We start from the raw sequence: 11,731 nt of genomic DNA on the forward strand, positions 1-11,731 counted from the left end.
ATTTATAACATCGCTTTAAAAACTTTAAGTATTCATTCGTTTCTGCAAAAACATCTTCAATAATTTTAAACATTCCTCGTTTTAAAATGTTTTTCAAATTAAGCTTTTCATTTGAATCAAAAATTGTAATTAGTGACGTAAACAAAGGGGTAGGTCTTTTTATGTGTACTATTTTATGGGCACTATTTTATTTTACTTAATTTATCGACGACAGTAATTTATTTTTCATTTAATTGCAGCAACTTAATTGCAGCAACATCTAAATACTACACATAATTTTGATGACATCACATCAAATTATGGGCATAATTGAATGCAGCAATTCTACACATAAAATAGTGCCCATAAAATAGTACACATAAAAAGTCCTACCGATAGTAGGTTATACAAATTAATACGAACTATTATTTTTTGGTTCATTTTTATAATCAAAATTATTTACATCATATTATAGAAAATAAAAATTAGATTAGCTAAAAACATGTACAGTAACCTCTCGCTTATTTACGCACATTGTGTCCTCAGAAAAATTGCGTAAAGACACGAGAGATCGTAAAGATACGAGAGGTACCAAGTATACTTATTATAATGGCTGTTTTTTTGATATTGCTTCTAGTTAAAAGCAGACTGAGTACTTTCCCACGTTTAACAATTTGTTTACTTTATTTATAAATAAGAAAACAAAAGATAAAACTTTACATGTATTAAACAAAGAGAATTTAAGTTAAGATAAAACAATAATACTTGTAGAAAAATTTTACTAATTTGAATAATAAGTAGATTTTATCTTTATTTATATGTGACTTATTTGGTACTTAACATTTATATTCTATTCTACTTAGCAAGTTCAATTTATAATTAAGCTTTTGTTTACAATTAAGAAATGGTGTGCTGTCTATATTAAAATTTGTTTCTATAGCCTTTTACAAAAATATGCATTTGGTGCTGTAATGAATTTCTTCTTTGAACCAAAATATATAAAATATAAGAAAAATGTATAAAAATTGTTTATGTTACTCAACTTTGTCTAATTTGACCTTTGCCCACATAAGGATAAACTTGTCTTGCATTGTATTAAATTATATTAATGGATATTTTGAGTAGGAATGAAATTTCATGCCATAAGAATTTTGAGGAATTGAAATTAAAATTTTTATTTTTTGAATTTTTTTGAATTCTAAAATGCGTAACTAAACGAGAGTGCGTAACGTCACGAGTGCGTAAAGATGCGAGAGGTTACTATAATACCTTAAAAATCATGCTCAAAATGTAACTTGTTTTACGACTCCATTTTTTATTATTACAAAACTTCTTCACATCAAACAGTTAACTTTGATAGTTGATTTGTTTTGTTTAAAGTCATGTCTATAATTGAATAAATCAAACAAAAGTACTGCAGTTTTAATAGTATGTTACCGACAGTCACGATCTTTTGTCTAACGGGCAGTTTATTAACTTTTTCACGCTCAGACTTCCGGTGGGTGGTATTAAGTGAGTGTGGTATTTGTTTGATCAGTAGGGACCAGTTAAAAAAAATCTTCACAACAAAAACAGATGATACGTTCATAGATGAAAGTTTTTTATTAATATTTGTTTGTCGATCGAGATTTTTAACTACTGGCAACTCATTAAGCGATCACAACAATACTGAAGTATCCGACAAGAATTAAGTTCTTACAACAACATAAACACAAGCACTTACAACTTTTCTAGCACGCTGATTTATGCTTGTAAAGTTCAGAAACGCTGCTATCTTAAGCCGTGATAAAAGGAAACTATCAAGCGACAGTTATTTACGTTTTCAGTATAGTAATCCGATTAAGTTAACTGTTTGTTTCCTTAAAACTTGAGTGTTACAGTGTTTTATGAAAGTGTAGTCACGCGATTTAGTTAACATGAAATACATATTCTCGATTGATATATTTGTCTTTTTATATCTATTTTATAAATAAAACTTTTCAATCTTTTTTTGACGTTTATTTTAAGTTTTTTTATAATATATTTGAAATAAAACATATTATAATTTATTATTATTTTTTTTACAAACATTATGATAAATATTAAGCGATTAAAGAAATTAAACAACACAATAAATAGAATAACTGACAATATTTCAAAATAAATACATTCAGCTCTCAACATTCAAATCATTTTTTATATCATAACGTCATTCAAATTTTTATGCAATACAGCGCACAGACTAAAATTCTAAGTCTTTGTTGCGTTTGCAAGCTGAGGGAGACTCTAAACCGCCGTTGGAATTCAATCGAAGTGAATTTTCAGAGTAAAAGCTTCGGTACCATCTTCTGTGATCGGAAATGACTTTTTCTTCCCTTGTAAGCTTCGGAGCGGACAGGTATGTCTTGTTTGTCCAGATAGCAACATCACGTTCGATCTAACAAGTCACTTATTTATTGATTCAGACAAACATGAGAATAAATAGTAATTAATGCTAAAACTTAGCGAGCTAAATATATTTTCTAACATTTTGTTCTATTTATGAGAACAGCTTTATCTTACTTTTGATCAAATTATCATTAGTGCAATAATTAAACAGCTTTTCTAATATTTACTGATTTAAAAATAATTACAGTCATACACGAATAAGTATCTATAAAATAATCTAACTTAACAATTGAATTTAAGTTTTGTTTTTTTTATTTTAGCACAAGTAATACTAATATTAATTATACTTATTTCTATGTACATAAAACATGAATTCTATTTAAAACATACCTAACTCAACTTTAATGAAGGTTCAGCAAAACTGTTTTCGAGTTAAACAACTTGCGCATGTACACATTTACTGCCGTATGTTATGTTTTAAATATTTTAACATAAGTATGCTAAATATAGATTGTTGTAAAAATGCATTAAAGTAAATTTTTGTAGTTGACGGTTGTTTAATAACATTTTTTTGTAAAATTAATTTATTACTAGTATATATATGAAAGTAAAACTAATTGTCTGTGATTTTCTTTTTTGTTTAGTTAAAACATTAGGAAAAAGAAAGTATGTCGAATATTTCTAAAACAGTTTAAAATAAATTAAAGATGGCATTATTAGCATATTGCGCAAAGGGAGAAGTACTGGGAACTATTTAAACGTCACAATCAATTTGCACACTTTTGTTTATCAATGATCGATGTTTTTTTTCTCGGTATTACAATATTATTTGCAAAAACAAAAACAAAAACAATGAGCGTGGGCGTTTAGGCAAATAGGGTCGAGTCTTTGATTATATATTTTCACAACTTTGCCGCTGGCTAAATTTATTGATGTAATAAGTCGGGTTGTAAAATGTTAGTAAAAATAAACAACTTTTAAGATGTACATGACAGTTTGCATCTACACTGAACTTCTTTTAGTATATTGTTTGCTTACTATATATACTATAAGTAATTTAGTACATACATACTTAGATTTTTAATGTTTGAATACAAAGTGCTTTTTAGTTGTTTCAGTAGCTAAATATTTTTTAAAATAAAAAGCAACTATATACAGAAAATGACTTGTGTGGAAAACCTGTTAAAGCAGTCAAACGGTCCTTAACAGTTTAAGAAGTCAAGCTTTTTATTAAAAGTATATAATTAAATAAATGTATAGGTTAAAGAAAAAAAATGTAACGGATTTAGTGATACAATTGTTTTACAGTCTTTCAAGTAAAACACTCATTAAGTAATATTAATGAGAATTAATTAGCTTTTAACATTTTAAAACTAAAGTTTATTAGTAGTTAGCCCCTAAAATATAGTTTTTGAAGGATAAGTTTTAAGAACATAACAAATTGTAAGGTATTTACCTGGATAATTTCCATGAGAATAAATGGCTTCGCAAGTGGTAGTAACCACCAGTGAGGCACATAAAAGTCCTGACGTAATCTTTGTTGAAGAGGTTTCAATGGGGTCACTGTCTGGATAACAAGAAACTCAAATCCACAAGCCTGTACCCGAATGTGAACGACTCCCGGTCCTATCTTTAACAACAAAAATTAAGTCTTTAATAATTTTTAAATTTAGTTAACTAAAATTTGCAAATAATTAAAATCTAAAAATGTTCATAAACAATATTTAAAGATAAAAATAACTTGTAAAAATTCAAGTTATTTAGAAAACAGTATTTGACAATTTGTTAATTTATTTTCGTATATACTTATATAACAGTTGGAAAGATTTTTATGATATGCTAATAGTTCTGAATAAAACAAAAAAAAAGTAATATTTTTCATAAGATTTTAAAGAATACTATAACTAGATAAAACAATCAATATCGTATAGCCTATTGTTAATAACCAACATGAAACTTTGGACATCAGCTAAAATTTCTGCATCTTTCAAAATACTTTTGATAAAAACTTAAGATAATTTAAAGTAATTGGTCTTCTAAAACAATTTTTCTCCAATTTTTCGTAAAAACATAATTTTTAATTTTAATTGAGAAAAACTTATTAAAAAAACTTTTCAAACAAGTTTTTTTATGAAAAAGTACAACTTTAAAACTTGAATACGAAAAATTTATAAAATGACCATAAAAATATCAAATATTTGAAACTATTTCCTTATTTACATATCGAAATTTGCTTCGTTTAATTTGCATACAAAACTAAATTATAATAATTTAAAATCCTTTATAGTAAATTAAATTTAATAATTCAAAGTTTTAACGATAATTTGTATATTTTACAAATATAATTTAGATTAAAGACGTTTAATTTTTTTTCACATTATAACAGTTATACCAACAGAAAAAAAAAACTAAAGGGCTATTTCCTTAATATATAATGATGTTTTAACAATAGAAACATAAGTCTTTGTAAATTCATCAGTATGTGAATAAAATATTCTTAATGTTTTTAAACGCTTTCAATATATTTTTTGTTTAACGATGGTTTCAAATAAATTCACTAGTAACATATAAAAACTTTGAAAAGAAATAAAGAAATTGTATAACGTGAAGTTGAAAATTATAGTTTTCTTCTTTTTTAATGTTTCTTAGTTTTTGTATAAAAGTGTTGTAGTCAGTAGAAAAGCTTCTAAAAATGTTTCAAATGAATGAAAATCGTTTAAACAAAAACAACTATTTCAATGACACATAGACCAGAAAAAATTGCTTACAATCATATTATATATATTTGTATATATTTTTAGATGGTAAAAACTGAAGAATCTTACCAAAAATAAACTAAAAAATATTACACTATTAAAGAAACAAACTTTATAAACCAAAAAAAAATAATACGAATAACATAAGAATTTTAGAATTGAGTAAAAGCTACAAATAACGTTTCACATAAATGAAACTTTTTTTTGTTATAGTCTTTAGCTTAAAGCATTTTTCAAAACTTTGGTAAATTTGAATAAACTGAATTAAAAAAATTGAAATTTACAGTATAAAATTAAACAGCTTAAGATATAGTTTAAGAAAAATGCTAAATATATTGAAAATTGTTATTATGTTTTGAAAATCTAGTTTTATATAAATATACATATTATAAAACTTTTTTAAAAGTATTTCCTGTCTTAACTTGATAAATCTTAGAAAACCTGTTTAATGAAGAATCTGAGTGTGAAAAAATTTATTCTCTTTTTGAAAAGAGTTAAGAATGGTGTGTCTGTGATGTGAACATCGGCGAGGTGCTCTTCTCCCTTTGTTTTACAAGGATACCATTGGCACTAAATTTTACAATTAAATCAAAAAAAAAAAATTTGAAAAAAAATATATAAACTTGAAAATTAATCAAGTCAAAAATTTCTTTTTTTTTATAAGAAATGTTTTGTTAAAACTTTAATTTTAATATCAAAAAGTAGAAATAAATAAGTAAATGTAAAGCTTAAACTTTTTTTATAATTAAAATTAACAAAGACTTAAAACCATGTATGTACAACTAATGTAAATTAATTAAATGTATTATTTTTAAAAAAGATAAACACAAACTGTTTCCAGAAAAACAGCTGCTACACTTAATCTAAATATATGAAAATTAAAAACGAACATTTATCTCATGAGCAATTAAGTCATCATACTTTGATGAAACTTGTAAATCGTTACTCATTGCTGGCTTGTGGAGGTATGATAAATGGGCTGAATCTGCTGCATTTTCTGGTATATCCTAAATTTTCACATGACTATTTAAAAGTTATGCTTTAAAACTATAAAACATTTTTAGAGTAGACTATAGTTTGTTTTTAAGAATCGCGCTTCATTAAAAAAAAAACTTAATTAAAAAAGTTCAATTAAAAAAAATATAAGGTATTAAATTTGAAATACTGTAAAATAAACTAACATATGCAACGACACTTTAAAGTTTAAAGTTGAATTTAAACCTAATACTGTAGTATTAAAGTTTTTTTTTAGGATATTAAAGTTTAACTATATACAGACTTTTTGTTTTGTTTTCCTTTATAAGACTGATTTTTTACTTATCATTTACAAAAAAGACTTTGTTAATTATTTTATGAAAAACTTTTGAAAATCGCTTTACTAAAAAGTATGTAAATAACTATTCAAAGTTTAAAAAGTATTAAAGGTTTTTTTAAATGTAATTATTAAGAATTTTCTTAGTTAGAAAAATACTTACATTCTGAAAGATTTTTTAGTTTATAAAACATCTAATACTTTTATAATGGTATACTATTTTTTAGAAGAATATTTACGATTGTAACCTACCAGAATATTATATTTATAGAAAAATCAATTACTTTTCTGTTAAAAATATTTTTAATCTCTGCAACCAAAAATAGTTCTGAATATGTGAACCTTTATAACAAGCTAATATAGCTTTCATTTTAGTTACTTTTAATAAACATATTTTGAATTTAAAGCTAAAAAAGCTTTTTTATTAACTTTTTCCACTAAAAAAAAATTTAAAATCAAAAATTTGAGTTTAAGTAAATACATTTTTTTTATTAAAAATATTTTTAAAGTGCTTACGTAAAATTTGTAAAAATTACAATACAGGAAAAAGTTATTTGCTAGAATAAAACAAAAAGTTTTCAACAATACCAAACTGTGGAAAGTTTTGTTCTTATCTACAAAAAACCTTTCCATACCTCAATATGACAATCGACAATGTGTTGAGAAACAGCTGCCAGAGTAAGATTGGGAAACTTTTTTATTTCTGGAAGATTCCAAAATGGAGGGGTTTCGTCTATGTGGTACCACATGTAAACCCAGTTCCATTTTTCAACACAATGCCACTTGTTTAGTTTCACAAAGCTAAGTTTATCTAAAAAAAAATACAATGAAAACTATAAAAACAATACAAAAGTTTATATTTTCTAATTATTTATTATTTATATTACAAAAAAGCAACTCACTTTTTTTTTTAAATAAACGGTTTTAGTATTTAACGATTTAAAGTTACATATTTGCTTTAAGAACAGTTTTAGCCGGTTGTTTCCAAGAAGAAAGTTTTAACTTTAGGATTTAATTTTAGTAATAAATAATACAAACATAAACAACTTAAAAAATTATTTTAACAGAAACTCTTTTGAATTTTTTATTTTAATCTAAAAACTGTTAAACAGCTAATCTATATCTAGAATATTATAACAACATTAATTTATCCTCCTATTTCCATAAAGCAGAGTTACCATTAAAAAACTCAAGCATAATATTTCAATTAAAACAAAAAAAAAAGTATATAAATTTCAGAACTCTTTATCTTTAGCTACCCTGCCGTTAAGTATACCTGGTTTTGCTGTATAGGGGATTTCTGAAACTTTTCCATCCACACTATTAAATTTCCATCCGTGAAATGGGCACGTAATACAATCTCCATGCACTTGACCACCATTTGATAAATCTGCACCCAAATGAGGACAATAACTTCCAACTATGTGAACTTCTTTTGAAATTTTAGTCCGGTAAATTGTAAGATTTTTTCCTATTGGAGTATTTTTATATAGTAAATCACTACATATTGATTGTTTTTAGCTATTTAGCACTTTAAATTTATTGTTTTATACAGTTGAAGAAACAAATTTCTTAAAATGCGTAAAAATTAATTATAGGTAGAAGTAGTTTATATACTGATAAACTGTATATCTAAAAAGTTTTTACTTATTCTAATGTCTATTATTAGTAATACTTTTATAAGTAAAACTGTTTTAGTTAAAAGAGTTTTACTTTACTACAAACACACAAAAAAAAAAACTTATAAAAAATATGCTTAAATATTTTTATTTCTACATATTTTTACTATGTGAAAAGTAATTCTAAATTAATGATAAACGTTTTTTCCATATGTTTTCGGTAAAGTTTTTATTATTTTTGTTAATAATACATACACTTGCACATGTAAAAAAAATTATACGAAAGCAAACTTGTTTTTAAAATTTCTGTTTTAAGGATAATACTTTGATATAAAATTTACTTTGTACGTTTCACAAACTATACTAAACAATCTTAAAAATTATTCTTTTAAAACATTGGATAAGAAAAAAAATCTGGCTTTTATTATAATTATATAACACAGTACAATTATATAAATATATACAAAAAAGTTCTTCGTCTAGTTTTTCTTTAAACTTTTATATCTTCTTTGTCTATAAAGTATAAAGTATTTAAAACTCAATTCAACTAAAGTAATACATTACCAAAAAAATTATTTAAAGTAGTTTATGTTTTTAAAGAATATATTATTATCATTTTATAAGTTCTCTCATATATTTCATTTATTAATATTTACTCACAAGTATAATAAATATATTTGGTATTAATGAAAAACTAAAAAAAAATTTCTAAATAACCTAGAACTATAAGCTTTTTAACTTCTCCTGGCTTAATGTCATTTGATTTTATTACTTGGAACCATCCGTTCGGAAAAACTGGTGGAATTTTCCCAATTTCTCTACAAAGAAAATACTAAATCAAATCATTTATTTAAAGTAAGCAATAATAATTTAGTTTTACTAAATTAGTAGACTACTTATCATATTTGTTTTATAATTTTAATTGATTTTTTGTTTATAGCTTTATACTTTAATTACAACTCTATCTTAAGCTTTGTGTTCAAAGTTTTACTAAGTGTTTAAGTTTTTATAAGATATTAAATACATTTTTGTTATATTGTCCGTGTTATATATTTTTACAACTACTGTTACCCCTAACCCTTACCCTCGGTCTGTAAGCGTTTTTCGAGTTTGAGTAGGAATTGTGCGGGTGGGAAATGTGGAAATTGATCGGGTGGAAATGATTGCGGGTTAGAACTGAGCAGTTTCCATATTGTGCAATGCATAGTATAAACCAGTTGTCTTTTAAAAATTACCTTTGTCAAAAAAATCTTGCCTTCTGGTATCAAAAGTCGCCCAAATTGGTGCAATGTCGCACATGATGTAAAATATCTGATTTAGTTTTTGAAAAGTAGGAACGAACGAAGCGTGTTTTAACAAACGCTTGCCTCTAAAGTATAAACTAATATAAAAATATCGGTTTAAAAATCAATATTATTCAGGTATTTAAAAGTTTTAAACGTTGTTTTTTTAAACTTAAATTTAAACTTGCATAAAGAAAAGTTAACAAAAACATTCATGAAACAATAAAGTTGTATTTAAATTTACATTTTTATGAATAGTAAACTGAATTAAATAGACAAAGTGCTTCAACGGACATCGTAATTATGTAAACTATTATTGAATACAAAACAAAAATTATAAAATAGTTGTAGATTGAAAAGCTTTTAATCAGCATTAATACTATCTTAAAGTTTGATAAAGAACACATTTGTAAATTTAGAAAAAAAAAGTTATTATGTCTACTATAAAGATTAATATCGGAGCTTTATGCTTGATGTTTCATAGTTTGCTGACCACTGTATAAGTGCAAAGTAATTTTTTTTTATAAATGTTTCTTATTATATTTTATTTCTAATTATTAATGTTATAATTTTAGTACAAAGCACCAACTGTTTTCTTTAATTAAATTAAAAGTTATAACTTCGTCATAATTAGACAATTAGTTTCAAAATCTACTTACAAGATAAACCGAAAGGATTGTGAAAGTATATTTGTGGTTAAAGTAAGAAAGTTCAAGTTTGTAATAAGAGTTATTTTTTGTTTGTCGATTTTTCTATATATTAAGTTTCCTTGTTGAAAATATATTGAATAAATTTAATTAAGATTTGTGAATATGCAAGCTTTTAAAATTTAAAAGGGTCAAAAAAAAAATAAAGTTTTCTATTTAAAAAAATTAACTAGTAATTTTTAAAAAGTAGTCATCGAACTCTAGTAGAATTTAGGTCGTAATTGTATAGATCAATTTTATTTAAAAGTAAGTATTCTAGTAAAAATTTCATGCCAATCATTTGTTTTTAATTTCTAATAATTCCAAAACATATTTATTATAGATAAACGCTTACTTTGAGTCAAGACATTCTCGTATAATCTCTCGATGTGTCATTCCTTCGTATTTTTTTATAAATCCAAGACTTCCATGATTTTTTATACGTATGTAAGGATAAAATAAAAACTTGAAGACTCGCCAAACGCAGAACAAAAGTGTAAAAATTATTAAAATTTTAACACCGCCCAAAACTATCGGTAAACTGTTGTTAAAATATATTTTTTAAACATTGTTAAATAATACTTAGTGTTATTTTTTCGAAATATGTAAATTTGAACTGATAAGATATGCACATACCGTAGTTTTACTAAACTAAAACTTATTAACGTAAAAAATATAACTTAGTAAGGAAAAAAACTAGTTTTTTTCTTCTTTTCTAAAAAAATATAACAACAGCTTAATTTTAAATTTATGTGATAAAAATTAACAAACCAGTTTTTTATAGCCTGGATTAGTGCCGTCACAAACGTTCTTATGTCATTATCACAAAGAAAATAAGTTTTTAACACTCCAAAAATGAATTCAAACAGTCTATTGACCACTAAAACTATATAAGACATTCTATAGTTCACTGTTTTTCTGTAAACTGTTTTTATAAGGTTAGTATATACAAGAATTTACAATTGCTTACAAGCTTAATCCAATAAAAAAATCTCAAATATTCAAAAGTGAGTTTGTAAATACTTAATTTGTCTAAATTCTATTCTAGCTTAATTATACCAAACATAAGCTTAGATAAATTTCATATGAGTATTTTTATAATAGTTATCTACAAGACTATTTTACTACTAAAGATAACAAACGACAAAATACAAAAGAAAACATATTTTGGTGTGATTTAATTAAGTTAAAATCATATATATTATCGTAGTTATCGTATAAAAAATGCAAAAACGTTTCAAAAGTGTATCACGAAGAATACCATAACATAATGTAACAATGAAAATATAAACTTTATATTTATACGTACTTCTTTACGGTTTTTCGTCAATATAAAACATTTAAAAAGTGAAAACTTAAAGTTAATCTATAATAAACCTCATATTTCGCATGAATACAGTTTTCGACTAAATGTAAATTTGTTTTTAAAGCTAAACCTTTGTAAATAAAGCATCCTTCTATCTATTGGAACTTTTTTTTTTATTTGTCAATACTAGACGCATGACGGTCTTAGTGTTAAAATCCATAACACTCACAATAGCTAGACTTACAATAACTTAATTATTGCAAGTATGATAGCACCTTAAAACTATACGATTCTATGTATATTGCAGTAAATTTATTTACATAGCTAAATCTAAGTTCTCATAACTAGTATTAAAATGTTTAGCATTGTGAAAAGCTTTAAAAGTATTTTCTATAACTTATAGTCGTTTCTCATAACTCAAAC

The 11,731-nt window shown here is 24.4% G+C and overlaps 1 protein-coding gene across 1 annotated transcript; it reads right to left on the reverse strand.

Moving 5' to 3' along the window:
- Positions 1 to 2,200: 2,200 nt before the first annotated feature.
- LOC145833407 (cholesterol 7-desaturase nvd 2-like) lies at positions 2,201 to 10,398 on the reverse strand. Its single transcript, XM_082940585.1, has 8 exons — positions 10,358 to 10,398; positions 8,751 to 8,851; positions 7,691 to 7,885; positions 7,050 to 7,225; positions 5,993 to 6,109; positions 5,544 to 5,672; positions 3,803 to 3,976; positions 2,201 to 2,395 (listed from the first exon to the last, which is right to left on the reverse strand). The coding sequence occupies exons 1-8, from the start codon at positions 10,396 to 10,398 to the stop codon at positions 2,201 to 2,203; spliced, it is 1,128 nt and encodes a 375-aa protein (XP_082796711.1).
- Positions 10,399 to 11,731: the final 1,333 nt, after the last annotated feature.

This window comes from Thalia democratica, chromosome 4, assembly GCF_965202585.1.
Source record: "Thalia democratica chromosome 4, ktThaDemo2.hap1.1, whole genome shotgun sequence".
NCBI lineage: Eukaryota > Metazoa > Chordata > Thaliacea > Salpida > Salpidae > Thalia > Thalia democratica.